General features: G+C 34.5%; 1 protein-coding gene across 16 annotated transcripts in view; it reads right to left on the bottom strand.

Moving 5' to 3' along the window:
• myo16 (myosin XVI) overlaps nt 1-21,196 on the bottom strand; it is a 360,917-nt gene that overhangs the window by 165,337 nt on the left and 174,384 nt on the right. For all 16 annotated transcript variants that reach the window (XR_015499043.1, XR_015499042.1, XM_087267331.1 and 13 more), the window contains 5 exons: nt 20,726-20,834; nt 15,665-15,789; nt 15,390-15,515; nt 6,136-6,211; nt 2,153-2,303 (listed from right to left, as the gene is read on the bottom strand). Coding sequence is in view for 14 of the 16 variants with exons in the window: in XM_087267331.1 (XP_087123457.1) it covers nt 2,153-2,303; nt 6,136-6,211; nt 15,390-15,515; nt 15,665-15,789; nt 20,726-20,834 (587 nt within the window). In the remaining 2 variants the exon portion in view is untranslated. The remainder of the gene's footprint in view (nt 1-2,152; nt 2,304-6,135; nt 6,212-15,389; nt 15,516-15,664; nt 15,790-20,725; nt 20,835-21,196) is intronic.

Below are 21,196 nucleotides of genomic sequence, written 5' to 3'. Positions count from 1 at the left end.
TACTAAACAGAAAATCATTTTAGTTAATTAGTAAATTCTAATTTAATTTGATTAAATCATCCTTTGATTAAATCATCCAAAATCTGTGCTTGATTTGATGAATATCGGGTATGATTACATAATAAATGAGCTTAATATCTGGTTTAATGCACCTGTATGTACATACATGATTTAATATTTTACTTACGTTTTAAAAAGTATATGCATATTATTACATCTGTAATTATATTTATATTTACAATGTTAAACCATCCTTTACGCCTTTTCTCTTCCTTAAACGTAGACTACGCCAAACCTGTCCCTAGCTATACCTGTAACCCACATCAATAGCACCATTGCACTGCACAACACAATATGAACACAATAAGCACATCATACTTATATTTCCATGTATATAACTAGTAGTTAGGGCCACATAATTTAACGTGGTACTGAATAATACAAAAAATTAATAAATAAATAAAAATAAATAAATAAATAAATTTATCTCACTGTAATCTTGGAATTAATATAGATTAATCTAGATTAAATTAGCTCATTTGAATCCTGCCGAAGGCATTCAGAATATGTGTGCTACCCAAATAATGACTAAAACTAAGTCTTTGAGAACGGGTTTCTCAAGCCAGGTGGCGCATTAGACCAGGGGCTCCTGTTTCCAAAATGCATCACAAACTGCTTGAGAAACTGTTCTACTACGATAATTGGGGATGAAAATAAATGATGTTCAATAAGATGTGCATGTGTTTACTAACTGTTTATTCAGTTAAACATGAATTTTGAACTGTAGGCCTACATAAGCTCGAAACAGTGATTTTTGATTATCCTAATCCGACTAAAGTCATAACTAAACTTAAACAGAAATAATATTACGACATGTTGAGTATGCAGATATTAGTGGCATTATTGAAGTAAACACCGCGATCAAACTATTACCGTTATGTAGGACTTTTTGCCACATCGTGAAATGTGGAAGTTTTTTCATTTGGCGTGCGTTATTAAACTCCAAAACACACTCAGCGGTCCTTACTCTTTGCAACAAATACCCCAGTTTGTCACGGGTGCAAATATTCATGAGTGAATGTGAAACTGCCGAACTGCAGTTAAAGTCACCCCAAATTACAGGAAACTCTTACATGAAAGCACTTCACGTAACCACCTTAATTATATTTTTGTCTATTAAGGTAAATAACTTGATTACAGATGTCCATGTAAACGTAGTCAGTAGTGTCTTCAAAGTAATTGAAAGATCCAGAAGAGCATCTTGCTGATTAGATTCAAAAGGGCACTTTTTTTGTCAGACGGCTCATCAGTTTTACTTTCATTCACTCTCATTCATTTTAAAAACCACCCGCTACATTTTATTTGTATATGTTTTACTCAAACGCATAAACTCTTCAGGTTCCTGATAGATGTGGAGCTAACATTAATCAGATTCACTCTAGTGAACTCCATCCATGTTAGCACGTCACGTTTGATGTGGTAATTTCACAGTAGGAATACAAACAGGTTCGAAGACTCGTTCTCGCCCCCTACTGTACAATTTGGCCAGGTATACATCTGCGCTAAAATATCAAGTTGAAAGTCATCATAGCTTGCGTAGAATAGACCCAGCACCCAACCCAACTTTGATAATAGATTAACCGCGATTGTTTTTAATCACCTGATAAGTGTCGTTTCAACGCAGCATGTAAACACCGATAACGGCCCACCACTGAAATATTTATAACATGTTTGATAACATTCTTCTAAATTTCAAATAATATTAACATCATTAAAAGCTTTTTTTTTTTTGGCAGAAAATGAGAATGTCTCCAAATAAGACGTTTCCATTTGTTGTGATTGAAAACCAAGAACGCTTATCTCCGCTTATGGTACTGATTTGTCAAAAAAAATAACATAATATTAACATGTCAGACAAAATTGCATATTTTGTTTAATATTTAGAACAAACATCATTAATTTGCAAAACTAAACAAAAAATCCAGGCTAGATAAAGTGGTCTGTTTCTTTTTATTCAGCCTTATCAGTCTGACTTAGCCAATCACTTCTTGGAACTACAATTTGTGAATTTTCTACAATCTACAATGTTTATATCCCTGAATTATCCACACATTCGCTAAAACATGAATAAATCTGTCTCTGCTGTACGTACAGTTTTTTAATAGGCAGGTTGTCGTCCTGGTTGGCCTCAGCAGAGTGATCTTCAGACTGTGGAGGAGATGCAGAGGGGTCTCTCTGTCTCTGTACCCAGAACTCCTCTGCTCTCAGCAGCATCTCCGCTATGTGCTCAGTCGCTGCAATGTCTGAATAAGTTAAAAAAAAAAAAAAAAAAAGAAAGCTGTGGGTAAATGTATACACCATCTTGACTGAAATCAGAAGTGCTTACAGTTCAAAAAACAAACGGAAAAGCCCATGAATCTGGTTTCAAAGAGACTTTTAAAACAAATTTTAATACATAAAACATCTTCAGTATAAAAAGAATGAACTATTGGTCGATCTACTGATTTTGAAAGAGAAGGCAGATGGTTCATCTTTAAAATCTGACGATTATTAGTGACTAAAGACAGCATTTATAATATCATTTTGAGCCATGATTTTTCTCTGGGGTCCAATTGATTTCTCTCTAAATCCCTCTATTTCTCACCCCCCGTTGTCTGTCACATGGATGTGTCCGTATTGTGATGGGCACTGAGCCCTCCTGCAGATTGATCCATCTGTGCTCTGATCTAGGGAGGGGGGTTTGATAATCCATCTCTATGAAATGAGCAAACAGCCTATTTTTTTTTTTTATGAAACTAAGAGAATGTGACACCCAAAGAGAATGATTCTCCAACCATACATCCATTCTCTCAGAAAGACAGATATCTGCAGTGCTCTCTAAAGATACTTTAAGTGAAAAGAAAGGATTGACTTTGCCTCTGTGTTTTATCCCAGACATCCTTGAGTTAAGCCGGGGTGTTAGAATGAGCTATTGATTAGACTCTAGAGAGAGGAGACTAGTAAATTGGTGAAGACTGATCTAACACCTCGCTGGAGATTCAGTATGAGGTGCACGAGTCTCCTCAAAAGCTCATGCAAATCATGCAGGACATAGACAGGCTGAGGTCTTCCACTGGTTTCCTAATCAGTACATTTGGGCTGCTTTCATAATTGCTGATTTTTTCCCGCATTAAATTGTTCTATTATCCTTTCGACAAATGTTTTATTCTTGCTTTTTTCTTGTACTAAATTGAGTACGGTACTGTACACATTTCAAATGTATTTTTACATACGTATTTCATTTGCTCTACATATTCAAGATTAGGCCAGAAATGCCCCATCACAATTAAGCCAAATTCATCATTACAGCTTTTATGATTAAATGAATGCATACAATTATAATTTGCTGCATTACATTTAGATCTTTGCATCGGTATTCTTGAATGCACTTCATGTTATTTTATTTTATTTGTCTGTTTGTTTGTTTGTTTGTTTGTTTATTTATTTATTTTTGTTTTTTCTATTATTTTTATTATGTTATTATTTACAGTTGGTGAAGCAGTGGTGCAGTAGTCTGTCGCCCCACAGCAAGAAGGTTGCTGGTTCGAGCCTCGGCTCAGTTGCCATTTCTGTGTGGAGTTTGCATGTTCTCCCTGCATTCACGTGGGTTTCTTCCGGGTGCTCCAGTTTCCCCCACAGTCCAAAGACATGCAGTACAGGTGAATTGGATGGGCTAAATTGTCCAATAAAGATAACGATGGTTATTAGTTATAATTACCAGTTTGCACGTTGTCTTTGTGAACACTATAATACTATACTATTTGAACACTAGAATATTTGCATAGTTGCCCAAATTAATGTCACGCAAATGGTTTTATAATGAACGTGCCCCATAGAGTAGGATGTAGTGAGACTCTAATGTTGTTTCAGCAGTAAACAGCTGTTCAGCGAACTCCAATAATATTTAGCTGCAAACCCTTCAGATCAATGTTTTAACAGATTTAGAAAGTTGTTACTGTATTTGACATATATATATATATATATATATATATATATATATATATATATATATATATATATATATATATATATATATATATATATATATATATATATATATAATTTTATTTTATTTTTTTTAATGCATATAAATAGAAGATCAATAGATGAATAGTCTTATTCAAAGCAGCAGCAGTTTTTTTTTTTCTTTTTTTTTTGCCATGTCCTGGTGTTCTGTTGTCCTGTCAGAAAGTAAAGAAATCAGGAGCTTTGAATCTGTGTTAATATATAATGTTTCGCTTTTTTTTTTTTTTTTTTTTTATAAAATATGTAGCAAAAAAAGACAATAATAATAGAAGGCAAAAGGCGTGTTTTGCTAATAAATAAAGCTTTAAAATGAGCATTTACTCCAGACAATCAGTTTGGGCCTTCAAACAAAAATTGGAGAAGGAGGTTGCCCTCGAAGTGAAAAATGTGAGAACCCCTGGTTTAGACGATGCATGCTTTAAGACACATGTCAAAAGTTTCTTTGTGTAAGACTTGTTTATTACATATCTAATATTAGCCACTTGGTTGCTTTGATTCTGAATTCCTGTCTGTTGCAGGCTGTGTAAAAAACAAACAAAAAAAATCCAGCTGAAATCATTAAGGGTAGCAATACTAAACTTTAACATGGCTACAAACAGCTTGGAACTACTTTATCTGTGTGTTTGAATGAAAATAATTTCAGAATATAAATAAGGTTTCAAGATCATATAGTATATAGCAAGTCTGTATAGCACTGTAAAACTGATGTTAAAATTTACATGAATCAAACGTTACTGAGACTTTTTTTTAGTATGTTCATGCACTTCTAACTGAAACAGAATACTGAGTAGCGAGTGGGGCGTTCTTTTGCTCTCATTCTCATTCTTTTCAAATAAGGTTTTAGCAGGCATGTTTGGGTTTAGATTTTACACTGAAATTTGAAATGTGAACGCTGGGTGTGCCTTTTTTATTTGAAAAGAGCACATTTTCGTGTTTCATTAAACAGTATTTTCCTTTGAAACTCTTGGCTTCAATTAGTTTTGTCAGATGTGAATCATCCTGAGCCACAGGCTAGTGGAAGCAGATTCACAGACATCAGCAGAGGACAGAGAAAGAGAAAACTGAAGAAATCTGCTCAGCTAGGAAATATTCACCGCCCGAAGAATGCTCTAGAGAGGAAAAGCAGTCGAACACACTAAAAGAGAGACAAGTGTATGTCATCTTTTACCATATGTTTTCAGATATATTCTGTCAGAAAGTTATAGAATTGTACTACAGAGACTATAGTAGCTGGTATGTAAGAAGACCGTGCAGCTTTGTGATCTTAAAAGGGCCTTTTATGTTTTTTTTCACACTTTTAATTTAATTTAATTGATTATTAATTAACATTTCAGGTTTTATTAGTAATAATAATAATATCTTTCAGAGAAGTGTTTCAGTAGACTCCCACACCTGCACAATCACATTATAAACACATACTAATAATATCTTTAAATTTATTGATAAACAATTAAAACTTTCCATCCAGGCGATGCAGTGGTGCAGTAGGTAGTGCTGTCACCTCACAGCAAGAAGGTCGCTGGTTTGAGCCTCAGCTGTGTCAGTTGGCGTTTCTGTGTGGAGTTTGCATGTTCTCCCTGAGTTTGCGTGGGTTTCCCCCACAGTCCAAAGACTTGTGGTACAGGTGAATTGGGTAGGCTAAATTGTCCATAGTGTATGTGTGCGAATGAGTGTGTATGGATATTTTCCCAGAAATGGATTGCGGCAAAAAGGGCATCTGCTGCCTAAAATGCTGGATAAGTTGGCAGTTCATTCCATTGTGGCAACCCCAGATTAATAAAGGGACTAAGCCGAAAAGAAAATGAATGAATGAACTGTCCATCCCTCCTTAAATAAGCACTTGAGAAGGGAATGGAACATTCAAATAAAACTGGCCATAAAGTAGGCTCAATTTTATCATTTTATTTGTAAGTTATTATTATTATTATTATTATTATTATTATTGTTATTATTATTATTATTTATATTGAAAATAGTATAATAATTCTGACTTCAACTGTATATATTTTTTCTCTCCTCTAGATATATACATACAGTACACTAGTTTAGTTTTAGCATGTGTATTTGTACCTGAGGGCTTGTCCTGGTTGCAGTTCAGTAGCGTAGGATCTGCTTTGTGCTTCAACAGCTGGCTCACAATGTGGGTCTGTAGGGAAACGCAAACACACAAACATCTCTATGACTCAAAGAGAATACTAAAAGATGTAGGTCACATCTTAAGGAGGTTTGCATCCATCAGCTGTGAGAATACTCTACAACATCAGCTCTGCTTCAGCGTATGCTCACAGCTCACATCTTCAGCACCGCAATCATTAAACACAGCCTGATATATGGACTCGTATGGACTCGTCTTTTTAATTCTGTTTCTGTGCCTCTACTCATTTTGTAATGTTTCAGGTATTTTATTATAGTGTTTCAGACTCAAAGACATTTGGACTCATGCCAATGGAATGTGCATGACATGCGAGTTTGATGTATTATACATGTGTTTGGGTCTAAAATAAACCACTTTGGAGCCCTAATGCAACAGATTAACTTCTGGATGGCCAATGATTGCAGGATAAATTGAAATTGAAGCGGATTTAAGTACAAGAAACGTGACATGACATCTTTTAAGATTTTTACTGTAAAGAATCTACAGTGAAATCTTACTGTACTGCATTGTGGATCTTGTTGATGGTTTTACCACAGCTTTCTGAATAGCTTTCACTTTAAGCCAACAAAACTAAAATAAAGATGAGAAATATAGTTTACAGTGTATGAAGTATAAAGATAGGGCAAGAAAGTAAAAAAAAAATAAAAATAAAATAAAAAATAAAATAAAATGAAAAAATTATATAAATAAAAAGGAAAAAGAAAAATATATAAAAAAGTATTTTACATAAAAAATATAAAAAGTATTTTAATAAAATAAAATATTTATCAATAAAAAACAAATACAACATTTTATTAAATAAGCTTGAATATTGCACTGTGTTAAAAAAAAGAAAAATTTAGTAAATTTAGTTTTAATAATAATAATAATAATAATAATAATAATAATTATTATTATTATTATTATTATATTTTTATTATTATCATCATTATCACCATCATCATCATCATCATCATCATTATTATTATTATTATTATTAGTAGTAGTAGTAGTAGTAGTAGTAGTAGTAGTAGTGATAGTAGTACTAGTAGTAGTATTTTCCCAGTGATCGGTTGCAGCTGGAAGGGCATTCGCTGCGTAAAACATATGCTGAAGAAGTTAGCAGTTCATTCCGCTGTGGCATACCCAGATTAATAAATGGACTAAGACAAAAAGAAAATAAATGAATGAATGTGAATTATTATTATTATTATTATTATTATTATTATTATTATTATTATTACTATTATTATTATTATTGTTAATATTATTATTATTATTATTATTATTCATTCATTCATTCATTTGTATTATTCATTGTATAATCATTGGTTCATCATCATTATTATTATTATTATTATTATTATTATTATTATTATTATTATTTTCTCTTTGACAAAAGGCATTTAATATTAAAAGTGTCAAACCCCTTCATGTAAACTTGAGAAACTACTTGACAGATTAGGACAAACAGGCAACTTCCCACAGGCTATTCCAGATTGTATTTAATCTTTTTTCTCATAATATAAATGAAGGTGTTGCTTCAACAAGAGTGTGTGTGTCATGGTCTCGCATCAACTCAATCAGGGGATTCGGCAATCGCCCACCACAGTGACTGGTAGAGTCGGCAGAGTTACTCAACACTTTCAATAATAACATGCATTTGATTGGCTGTGGGTATAATATTTTCACCCTGTCTACACTGTTCGCCATGGTTTACTGCACATACAGATACTGTATCTGTGTCTCCCAGCTGTTCAGATGCTGAAACTCAAGTGAAACTCTGTCGTTCTGCTGAGTCATTCAACAATCTGCAGTACTAATGACTGACTCGATGTCTGTCTGTGTGTGAAAGAGAGAGAGAATATTCTGTCCTGCTGCGATAAATTATGTATGTGGGCAGTGAAAATATGTGTGTGTGTGTGTGTGTGTTTATAATGTGAGTGTGTGCAGGTGTGGGAGTCTACTGGAACACTTCTCTGAAAACAATTGTATTGTAAACATGCAGTAATATTCTGTGCATTTGAAATGTAGCAGTATAAAGCAAATTAATAATAGAACAATAATTTTCACAATAATATAAATAAACTAATTATGCAGTTCTGTGATTAGACTATTTTCCTTTACACTACTCTTCAATGTTTTAGTCTGTTTTACTCTCCATGTTTGTCTTCATTTGATTAAAACTGCAGTAAAACGGTTTATTTAAGCCTGAATTTTAGCATCTTTTATTATTATTTTTTTTTTATCTTTAGCATGTCCTCCAGAAATTATTCTAAATAAGTGGATTTTGTGGACTTGTAGAAGACATTCGACCTTGTACCTCAAGGCATTCTGTGGAGGGTGCTCTGGGAGTATGGGGTCAGAGGCACTCTGCTAAGTGTCGTCTCGTCCCTGTATGAACAGAGTAGAAGTCTGGTTTGCATTGCCAACAATAAGCCAGACTTCAGAAAAAACAAAACAAAAAGCGCTCTGGGGTAAGTTCAAATGTATGGTCGGTGCTCTTTGGGTAAGGGATTCATCAAATCTGCAACAAGAATCAGTCCAAGGCACTCGAGTAAAGTGAAAAAATTAAAAAGCCTTTATTCACATGGCTAGATCTCTAAAAACCAACGCGTTTCGGCAGAAGTCTGCCTTCATCAGGGTAACAGTGATCAGGTGCGTCTAGAGTCTCTTTTGAGTACTACGGTCACATGACTCATTTAAACATCTCAAATGGCACTCAAATAATTTAACAAGCAAACTCTACTACCATCATAAATTCGGCATAAATACACAAACACCCACTTGCATATGTGGGAAAAGAGAGAGAGAGAGAGAAGAAAAAAGAATATATATACATACATACACATATACGTATATATACATACACATATACATATACATATATATATATATATATACACATACATACATACATACATACACATACATGTATACAATATATACACATACATGGAAAATACATACATACATATAAACACATACATCAATGTATAATGACGATCTGTAAAGCATCTATAGAAAAACTCATTTAATCATTCATTTTCTTATCGGCTTAGTCCCCTCATTAATCCGGGGTCGCCACAGCGGAACGAACCGAATGAATGATTAAATGAGTTTTTTAAATGATTAAATGAGTTTTTCTATAGATGCTTTACAGATCGTCATTATACATTGATGTATGTGTTTATATGTATGTATGTATTTTCCATGTATGTGTATATATTGTATACATGTATGTGTATGTATGTATGTATGTATGTGTATATATATATATATATATGTATATGTATATGTGTATGTATATATACGTATATGTGTATGTATGTATATATATTCTTTTTTCTTCTCTCTCTCTCTCTCTTTTCCCACATATGCAAGTGGGTGTTTGTGTATTTATGCCGAATTTATGATGGTAGTAGAGTTTGCTTGTTAAATTATTTGAGTGCCATTTGAGATGTTTAAATGAGTCATGTGACCGTAGTACTCAAAAGAGACTCTAGACGCACCTGATCACTGTTACCCTGATGAAGGCAGACTTCTGCCGAAACGCGTTGGTTTTTAGAGATCTAGCCATGTGAATAAAGGCTTTTTAATTTTTTCACTTTACTCGAGTGCCTTGGACTGATTCTTGTTGCAAATAAGCCAGACTTGTTCCCAGTGCATGTTGGACTCTGGCAGGCCTTTGTTACCAATTCTCTTCATAATTATTATTATATACATAATTTCAAAGCGCAGCCTTGGGCTGGAGGGGGTCCGGTTCGGGGACCACAGGCTTTCACCTCTGTTATTCGCAGATGATGAAGTTGTTGGCTTTATCGAACACAGACCTTCAGCATGCACTGGGGCAGTTTGCCCCTGAGTTTGACGCAGCTGGGATGATCAGTACCTCTAAGTCCAAGGCCATGGTGCTCCACCGGAAAAAGGTGGTTTGCCATCTTTAGGTCTTTACCCCAGGTTGAGGAGTACAAGTATCTTGGGGTTTTGTTCATGAGTGAGGAAAGGATGAAGCGTGAGATTGACATGCGGATTGGTGCAGCAGCAGCAGTAATGCAATCAATGTACCGGTTCGTTGTGGTAAAGAAGGAGCTGAGCCGAAAGGCAAAGCTCTCAATTTACTGGTCAATCTATGTTCCTACTCTCACCTATGGTCATGAGCTTTGGGTCATGACTCAAAGGACAAGATCTTGGATACAAGCAGCCGAGTTTTCTTCGCAGGGTGGCAGGGCGTACCCTAATGGTCTGTCACCCGGGAGGAGAACGGAGTAGAGCCGCTGCTCCTCCACATTGAGAGAAGTCAGCTGAGGTGGCTCCAGCATCCATTTCGGATGCCTCCTGGATGCCCATCTAAGGAGGTGTTCCAGGGATGTCCCACCGGAAGGAGGCCTCGGGGAACACCATGGGATCCCCCTGAAGGAACTGGAGGAATTGTCTGGGGAGAGGCAAGTCTAATAATTGTTGCCCCCACAACCCGGCCCCAGATAAGCAGTAGAAAATGAATGAATGAATGAACGAATGAATGACTGTTTTAAAGGATGTTTTAATGTATTAAAGGAATAGTTCACTCAAAGTTTGTCATCCATCACTCATCAAACATGTTTGAGTTTATTTTTGTTTAACACAAAAAAAGAATGAAAAAGAATGTTGGGAAGCCATTGATTTCCATTGTACGTTTATTATTTTGTAGTTTTCTACTATGGATGTGATGGCTGCTAGATTTCAAACATTTTTCAGAATTTCATGTTTTGTGTTCAAAGGAAGAAAGAGATGAACGTTTAGAACCACTTGAGCGTAAGTAAATGGTAAACTTTGCCTTTATGACTGAAATTACAAATTTTACATGCTGTTTTAACACAAAGTTAACATGTTGCTAACATAGCCTAATGGTTAATGCTTCTCCTACATGTTTATAACATGTTTAACATTATGCCGTTGTGAAATAGAATCAAAACGGCTTTGATGTGCACACGTTGCTAGCGTAAACCGACACATTTTAGAATATGGCTAAAATGTGTTAACATGATCCTAACAATTTTCTATGTTGCTTATATGTTTCTTGCATGGCTACTAACATAAACATGCTGTTGTACTGTCACTGTAAATTGCTAACAAAAATTAACAAGTTTTAACATTATTAATGGCATCAAATGCTACTAGTAGATTCACTGGCTAATACAATAAGTCACTAGCATGTCTTTAACATATTTAACATTTTTAATAGTATGCAGCATGATTTAGCAGTTTTATGATTAATGAAACCATTTTAATGCTAACATGTTGCTTGCATAAACTGCCATGTTTTAGCACATAGCTAAAATGTGTTAACATGATCCTAACAATTTTCTGTTGCTAATATGTTTCTTGCATGTTTAAAATATTACTACCATGAAGATAAATGTTGCTAGCATGTTTTTACCATACACGTTGCCAACACGAATTAACATGTTTTAACTTTATGTTAATACAAATAAAATGCTAATTTAATAGCTACTAAATTGTGTCACTAGCATGTTTTTAACACATTTAACTTTTTTAACACTATGCAGCATGAACTCGCATTTTTATAATGAATTAAACCATTTTAATGCCGGCATAAATTTTCATGTTTTAACACATGGCTAACATTATTCTAGCCACTAAAACAGAGGACAAGAGGGTTTATAAAGACAGGACTAAATTAACAAACACAAAACAGCTGTAACATAACACAATCAGTAATACAAAGGATTATGGGAAATGAAGTGAAACTACAAAACAAACTAGTGCCCTCAAGTGTCCAAACTAGGGCACTGCAACAGGTGTGACAATTCTAGCATTTAGTGTGTCACAAAAAAATATTTTGTGCATCGTTAGCATATAACTAATATGAACATGCATGTTGTTAGCATGTTTCCAACATTTTTTATACTGTTAACTGCTAACAGAAATTAACATGTTTTAATATGTCAAATGCTACTATTAGATTTACTGCTAATAAAATGTATCATTAGCATGTCTTTAACGAATGGAACATTTTTAACAATTTGCAGCATGATTTAGCATATTTTTTTTTTTTGATTAATGAAAAAAATGCTACGTTTTAGCACATGGCTTTATGTCGCTAAAATATTTTTGTATTATTATTATTATTATTTTTAGAATATTGCTAACATGAATTTTGCTAGCATGTTTTTAACAAATTTAATATGTTTATCACTATGGGGCATGAATAAGCATGTTTACAATTAATAAAACTATTTTAATGTTAGCAAAAAAACTAAATTAAACGGTTTAATGTTAAGGTTTGCTAGCATAAATAATCATGCTTTAACACATGGCTAACACTTTGTTAACACAATCCTACCCTTTTTTATGTAGCTAAATTTCCCTGTCATAGTTATAATATTACTACCATGAACATGCATGTTGTTATGTTTAAAATACATGTTTCATGAGTTGCTAACATGAATTAACATTGACATTGTCATGACATCAACAATGTTAATGTCATAACATACAGCTAGTGTATTTAGCTACTATAATGTGACCCTCAATTGTTTCTAACACATGCACACACTTGTAAGACTATACCAGGATAGTTTACCATTTTGCTAGCACTCAATTCCATGTTTCAGCAAATGGGTAATCTACTTTTGCATGATCCTAGAATGTTGATATCATGTTTGTTTTTATGCTAATAAAATGTGTCTTGGGTGGTCAGCAAATTACTAACAGGCAACATGAACATTGTTTGCATGTTTCTAACATATGTTTTACGTTCCTAACATGAATTAGCATGTTTTCACACTATCCCATCATGTCATAACATGCTGCTGATACATTTACTGGCTAATATAATGTGTCACTAGGTTATTGCTAGCACAACTATGCAATAATGCATTAGCATGTTGATATGCAGAGCGTAATTTGTGAATTGTAAGGTCCCCGAAAAGACAAGGGTAACAGATCCGTCATGGTACCTAAGGATGTAGAGGTGCCGCGCTCGAAAGTGGAAGGAGGGGGTGGGGGGTGGGTTTGAGATGGCGGGGGGATGGATGACGGAGGGGAAGAGCGGAGGGATTTGTTGTAGACGAAAGTGAAGAGAGTTAGGGAGTCACTAAAGACAGTAAAGGTGCACAGCGGACAGGGGAGAAGCGATTGAGGAGGGGGATCAGTAAAATGAGGTGCCGGATCAGATTTCAGAGGTGCCGGATCCAGAATGTTCTGGCACAAATGAAGTCCTGTTTATATGTTGATTAAATCGTTTTAATTCTAACATGTTGCTAGTATTAATTTTTTATGTTTTTAACACATGGCCTACATGCTTTTTAGCATGTTGATATCATGTTTTTAGGCTAATAAAACATTTCTTCTTTGTAACAGAGAACATGAACATTATTTTTCACATGTTGCTAACATAAGTTAGCACATTTCAACTAGTTATAATATGAACATTTCATAGCAAACTACTTATACATTTACTAGCTACTATAATTTGTCACTAGGTTATTTCAAACACAAGTACACATTTTTACACTATCCAATAATGTATAAGCATGTTGATTTTTTTAATTAAACTGTTTTAATGCTAACATGTTGCTGGCATTAATTTAAATGTTTTAACACATGGCTAACATGGTTTTTAGCATGTTGATAAAATGTTTATTTTTTGGAACACAGAACATAAACACTGCTAGAATTTTTCACGTTGCTAACATAAATTAGCACATTTTAACTAGTTAGTAATACTAACATATCATAGCAAGCAGCTAGTTCATTTTCTAGCTACTATAATTTGTCACAAGCAAGTTTCCAGCCGTGCACTTGCCTGTAAAAGCCCCAACTAAGACTACATCTCACAAAAGATCTAAGGGAGTACAAGGGAAAGGAGAATATGTAGATGAAGGCAAGAGTACCCGAGGGACAAAAAGAACAAAGGAGAAGTATGAAGAAATGTTCTCATCAGTAGCCTGAAACATTTTCAAATATTTGACCGTGTCAGCAGGTCTATCCTTTCCTCAAGAAATCAATCTCCTCCAGCGCAAACTGTGTTATTCAACTCATATAAAACACATTAGTACTTGCATATGATCCTCAACACTCCAGCCCATCTGGCTGGGAATTGGTAAGATCAATGCAAAGCTGAAGTCTCATTAATCAGGAGGAAGAAGGGAGGGTGATAACGAACTGTATTTGGTCTACTATAACTCCAGCATCAATATTCAACTGACCGCAAGCAGCAATATGGCTTAGCGGCTAATGACAAGAAAGCATGAGCCAAACAGAATTTCACTCATGAAAATTCCAATAATTCACATTTGTTTAGTTCTGGGATCAGCAATCTTTTTTGACCAGACTTAAAACAACACCATACATATAACAAGGTGTATGTATGTATAAAAATAAAACAATTAATAAATAATATTTGCTCATCATTTAGTAGAGACGAACCTTTCTTTTTCTTCTGAAGTTCTGAAAAATTACTTATTTTAAACCATTTTAAAACCCTGTAACCACTGTGTTCTATAGTATTTGTTTTTCTTACAACAGAATGTCAATGGTTACAGGTTTCGAACATTTTTGAAAAATCTCCTATAGATTTTAACAGAAAAATGAAACTCAAAGGTTTAGAAACCACTTGACAGAGGGCATTTTCATTTTTAGGTGAACTACCCTTTCAATACATGTAAATAAATGTATCCATTTAATTTTTACAAGATATGATTTACTTATATATATTTTTGTTACATTTTTAAATTAAATGAATACATATTGTATGCTATAAAAACAAACACATGTATATTTATTACATCTGATTACTGATTAGATGTGCAAATCTTAAATAATTTTAATAAAATTCATAAACAAACAAGCACTTAAATATTCCAAAACAAGCAAGCATTTAAATATTCATACATTCATCTATTACACATGCTCTTAAAGTTGCCAAACCCTTTGGTCTATATCAGAATATGATTTCCAAAGAAAGAAAGAAAGAAAGAAAGAAAGAAAGAAAGAAAGAAAGAAAGAAAGAAAGAAAGAAAGAAAGAAAGAAAGAAAGAAAGAAAGAAAGAAAGAAAGAAAGAAAGAAAGAAAGAAAGAAAGAAAGAAAGAAAGAAAGAAAGAAAGAAAGAAAGAAAGAAAGAAAGAAAGAAAGAAAGAAAGAAAGAAAGAAAGAAAGAAATGGCTCTCATGTCATGATGTGTACCTGTCCATATTTGGCAGCTAGATGTAATGGCGTCCAGTAGCTGCTGTCAGACACCAGTACATCTGCTCCATTCTCCAGCAGAACTGACACCACCTCCTTATAGCCGCTGGCACTAGCGATGTGTAGCTGCAAACACAACAAACACAGACAAACCTTACACGTGACGTTTCATGTAGTCAGATGTCTGATTCACTTCAGCCTACACACATTGAACAGATTTCATGTTTAGTGATCAGCGAACCGTTACATATTAGGATATTCATATGTTTTCTCACCAGCGTGACCCCATCGTCATTTTGTTGATTGACGCTTCCCCCGCTGCTGACCAGCTGCTTCACGTCAGACATCATGGTGAAGCAGCGCTGGCTCTTCATCTGGTGGACAGAGCTCATGTCCACTCCTAACACACACAGACAGGTGTCGCAGTCAAGTCACAGTCAATTATAGAGCTTTTTCATTATATTAAAAAATAAAATCTTTTTTTTTTATTATTATTATTATTAAGTACACCAAAAATAACAGCAAAATCCACTGTCTAACTTGACAAATGCAATCATTAATGTAATGTTCATTTCATTTCATTTTATTTTCTTCAGCTTAGTCCCTTTATTAATCCGGGGTCACCACAGCGGAATCAACCGCCAACTTTGCAAGTGTTTACGCAGCGGATGCCCATCCAGCCGCAACCCATTTCTGGGAAACATCCACACACATTCACACGCGCACTCATACACTACGGACAATTTAGCTTACCCAATTCACCTGTACCACATGTCTTTGGACAGTGGGGGAAAACCGGAGCACCGTGAGGAAAACCCACGCGAAGGCAGGGAGAACATGCAAACTCCACACAGAAACGACAACTGAGCCGAGGTTCGAACCAGCGACGTTCTTGCTGTGAGGCGACAGCACTACCTACTGCGCCACTGCCTTGCCTAATGTAATGCATTTGATTTTAATACTCACAACTGCAAATAATTCATTCATTCATTCATTTTCTTCTCGGCTCAGTCCTTTAATTAATCCGGGATCGCCACAGTGGAACGAAAAGCCAACTTTGTTTGCTTTTTATATATTTATTTATTTATTTATCTTTGTTTTTTATTTATTTTTTTTAAATGTGTATTTATATTTGAATTTATTAATGTATTTATTTAACTATTTAAAATGTTTGTTTATTTGACTAAAGTTTGTGTTTATTTGTTTATCGGTTAATTAAATTTGTGTTTATTCATTCTAATCAAGGAATGAATTAATGTTTTTATAATTAATAATTAAAGTATTGCAATAATTAAAACAAGCATACGCATTAATTACAATTATGCTCAGACCTTTATAGTTTAAAATAGGCTAACAGTGAGATAAACTATAGTATAACACACACATCTGTCTAAAAAATGCACAATTGATCACTTATTCCTTTTCAAAAATTATTAAAAAAAAAAAATAGTACTGAAAGAAGAAAATCACAAGAAAGAATGCTGCTTTGAAACAGAAACTTATTTCATCATGAGGCCTTATTTTAGTCAGTTATTTAAGATTTGTTTCTAAAAAAATATATATAGTTAGCCTAGAGAAATTTTATGTTGGCGTAGATCTGAGGTGTATTAGTTTACCGGCGAGCGTGAGTGGAATGTTACAAAGCACTTGCTTTGGGTGGTTCGCAAGACCATTGAGCAATGATTTTTCATTGAGCAATTCTCAGTAGCCATAACTGTAACTATTGAAATTTGTGTTTTATGTGTTTGTTTGTGATTTGTTTGTTTGTGTTTTACAAAATCCCAAACTACATAGCATTGTGTGGACAAAAGTGTTTGTCAAAAGTGTTCTGCAGCAGGACAATGACCCAAAGCACACCAGCAAGTCCACTTTTGAATGGTTGACGAAAAACAAAATAAAGACTTTGGAGTGGTCTAGTCAAAGTCCTGACCTGTGTCCAATTCAGATGCTGTGACATATTGCAAGTTATCGATTAAGCTTGACTACTGTTGTTTTTGCTTAAGGTGGCCAATCATTTTATTTATTTATTTTTTTTGTAGGTTTAGGGGGCAAACACTTTTTCACAAAGGGCTATGTAGTTTTGTATTTTGTTTTCATTAATAATGCAAATCTTCATTTTTAAAACTGCATGATGTGTTTACTTATGTTATCTTTGACTCATATTTAAATTTGTTTGATCATTTGAAATAGTTAAGTGTCACAAACATGCAAAAACACCAAGAACTCAGTAAGGAGCAAACCGTTTTTGGCTGTTAAGCAAAAAAAAAAAATAAATAAATAAATAAATAAAGTAATTTAACTAGAGGTCTGAGCAAAATTATTATGCAAAGAATCACACAAAAAGTCCTGTTAACAGGTGCAAACAGGGCTTCTGATGCAACAAACCATGTTCACTTGCTAATGTGTAATATTAGACAAAGCATAGGATGTGGAAGGTCATGGTTAGAGAGTGTGTGTGTGTGTTGACTGTAATGATGAATGAGCTCTCTGAAGTGTGTCTGTTCCTCTGGGTATCGCTGATTGATCAGCGGGCTGAAGTAACTCTTACTGCTGCCAGCATGAGAGATGACAGCATTCCAGAGTGTTAACATAGACATGGCTGAGCAAATGACGGTATATAGCGTCATAAACCTTTACAGATGGTTAATGTCACTAAAACTGTTTGTGCAGTGGGCAGGGCTGCTTTATGTCATTTACATATGAGACACAGAAAACATGCACACATAAAAATGAAATTTGCTCCATCATTTGCTCAAAACCTATATGAGTTTGTTTCTTCAGATAAACATCCAAAAGGAGATGTTTTCAAAGAATGCTGGAAGCATATTAAACTGTTAAACTGACACCCACTGATAACCAACATTTTTCTAAACATCTTATTTTCTCTAATGGGCCAAATTAAATTAAATTAAATTAAATTAAATTAAATTAAATTAAATTAAATTAAATTAAATTAAATTAAATTAAATTAAATTAAATTTAATTTAATTTAATTTAATTTAATTTAATTTAATTAAATTTAAAAATATAAATGTACTTTTACAAGTTAAGAATTTTCTTTTTGAAATTAATGTTTTTTTGCAAAAAAAAAAAAAAAAGTGTTCATTTAATTGAACCTGTAACAGTTCTTTAGAATGTGTAGTTGGAGTAATGACACTGAACATTTTGCTTTTAATAATAAATTAAAAACACTTTAAAGGGCCACAAACCCCCCCCTGTCTCAGCAGAATGTTTTCACACCTCTGGTTTGAAAAATGTCAGCAAAGTGGGTGAGTCAAGCTTTGTTTAGTTGGAAGTGTCGGGGGAGGGAAAGAGGGAAGGTTTTGCATAGAAATGAGAGTTTCATTTTCGGCATGCACTGATTTTCACAGAGGCAAAAGAACACACAGACGCAGGAGAGAAAGACAGTGGCTGTGTTTACAAGGATATCAAATCATTTGCCAAATTAATAATTTGTCGACTTTAACTGCAGTTTGGAACTTTCACTTTCATTCAGGAACATTTCATGCGTGCCCACCATGATAAACGAGATATTGGATGCAAGGAACTGCTGGAAGAGTGTTGTTTTAATGGTATGTTTGATACCGCATGGCGAATGGGTGAAAAAACAACCCTACGCATTTCTCTGTAACTTGGAAGCACCCAATAGGTAGCATCAGAACTATTCAGTGACTATCCTGTCACAAACTGCCGTGAAAAATTCTACACGACGGTAATAGTTTGATTAAGGTGTTTACATTCTGAGAGCAGCATTTACAGCGGATCTTTCAGCCCATAATATTGTAGTGACCAAGTCACTAAGGTGTCTCTTTAAAAACTGAAAAAATACTGCTGAATACTAACTAACTTTGGCTCTGAATAAACAAATGAAGAGCACTGATCCCACACTTAGAGACAGGGCAATCAACACAAACATGAACCGCAGGTTTCTTAAAAGAAATATGAGTGGCAAATCTGGATTTCATCATTTTCAGAGGCGAAAAGCTCTTGGGTAAAAAAATATTTCTTACAAATGTATTTCTGTCGCGTATCGTGAGCACATCCAGCTGTGCTCTCATAGCACGGAATTGAAAACACAACCTTCGTTGCAGCACATTTATAATTGTAACACTGACGACCAGTGCCTCCGGACAATTCTTCTTCTTCCATTTGTTTGAATTATGGATGGAAACACAACGTAGCGTCTCTCTGCCGTCTGAACACTGTTAACAGTCTTTGAAGCTATCATGCATATTAATGAAGTTGCACCTCATTCACAATAGAGCGCTCTGATTAGCGGTCTGGAAAGACTTGGAAGTCTTTCTTATAAATTAATGCTGAAAGCTCAAATACAGTTGAAGTCAGAATTATTAGCCCCCCTGAATTATTAGAGCGCTTATTTATTTTTTTCAGAAATTCTGTTTAATAGAGATAATTTTTTTTCAACACATTTCAAAACATAATAGTTTTAAGAACTCATTTCTAATAACAGATTTATCTTTACCATGATGACAGTAAATAATAATTTACTAGATATTTTTCAAGACACTTCTATACAGCTTAAAGTGACATTTAAAGACTCAACTGGGTTAATTAGGGTTACTAGGCAGGTTAGGGTAATTAGGCAAGTTATTGTATAACTGGTTTGTTTTGTACATTATCAAGAAAAAATATAGCTTAAAAGGGGCTAATAATTTTGTCCCTAAAATGGTGTTTAAAAAATTAATAACTACTTTTATTCTAGCCGAAATAAACAAATAAGACTTTTACCAGAAGAAAAAATATTATCAGACATACTGTGAAAATTTCCTTGCTCTGTTCAACATCATTTGGAAAATATTTAAAAAGAAGAAAAAGAATTGAAGGGGGCTAATAATTCTGACTTTAACTGTACCTCACGTTGTACTCGCCGGAACAGACATCCAGTCTACATGCTGGAACACACAAGGATCTAATCACAGTGACTTAGCTTCAAAATTTCCTTTCAAACCGGAAAAACGAATTTGCTGGAAATAACGCAAAAACAAAATTCTTCACTTTTTAGTAAAATATATGTGTCCTAACAGTGTTTTTAGCAGAGTGGCACATATATATGACTGTCAACATCTCAAAAAGTGTTTTTTGGTGTTTCTTGACCCTTTAAACATCTTAAAATGTAATGGCATTCCATAATTACAACTAATTTTATCTTAATTTTTGATTAATCATAAATATAGTTCAGTCAAAACCCCAATAAATAAATCTCACCAACCATATCATTTTGCATTCATACACCGCATATTCAGTAATTACCAAAACCTAGTGCGCAGTCATGCAAAAAGACAAAACAAGGCAGCAAATGCACAGCAGGGCTGTACCATTCTCCTCCAGGTGTCTGATGAGGATGTATCTGGTTTCCGTCCCCTCTGTGGTGTAGTCCAGTGGAATGTTCCCGTTCACATCCTGCAGGAGCACATTGACTCCGGCCTGCAAACAGACGAGATGGAGAGGAGATGACGGAGAGATAAAGACAAACAAGACATAAACAAATGGAGTCCCGCGTGCCTCATTCATCAGTCTGCAATCCGTGATAAACTACGGCCAATTATCAGACTTTCCCAGCATTCCCCAGGCACCGGGGCTCAGGGATGAGCTACAGGAACAGAAAAGAGTGCGTTAACTAACTCATTAAGATACGGGGCAGGTTAATAGGGTCTGCGGTACAGCGTTGAGTGTTTGGGTGGCGGAGGGTGAGGTGATTTATGAGTGTCTGCTTCACTTGAGACTCCAGACTGCGATAAGAGACCGAACCAACACAAAAAACAGACAGTACAGATAAACAAACATTA

The sequence above is a fragment of the Danio rerio genome, chromosome 9 (assembly GCF_052040795.2).
Source record: "Danio rerio strain M-AB ecotype USA chromosome 9, GRCz13ab, whole genome shotgun sequence".
NCBI lineage: Eukaryota > Metazoa > Chordata > Actinopteri > Cypriniformes > Danionidae > Danio > Danio rerio.
The sequence above is the reverse complement of the archived record's forward strand: the minus strand, read 5'-3'. Positions and strand labels throughout refer to the sequence as shown.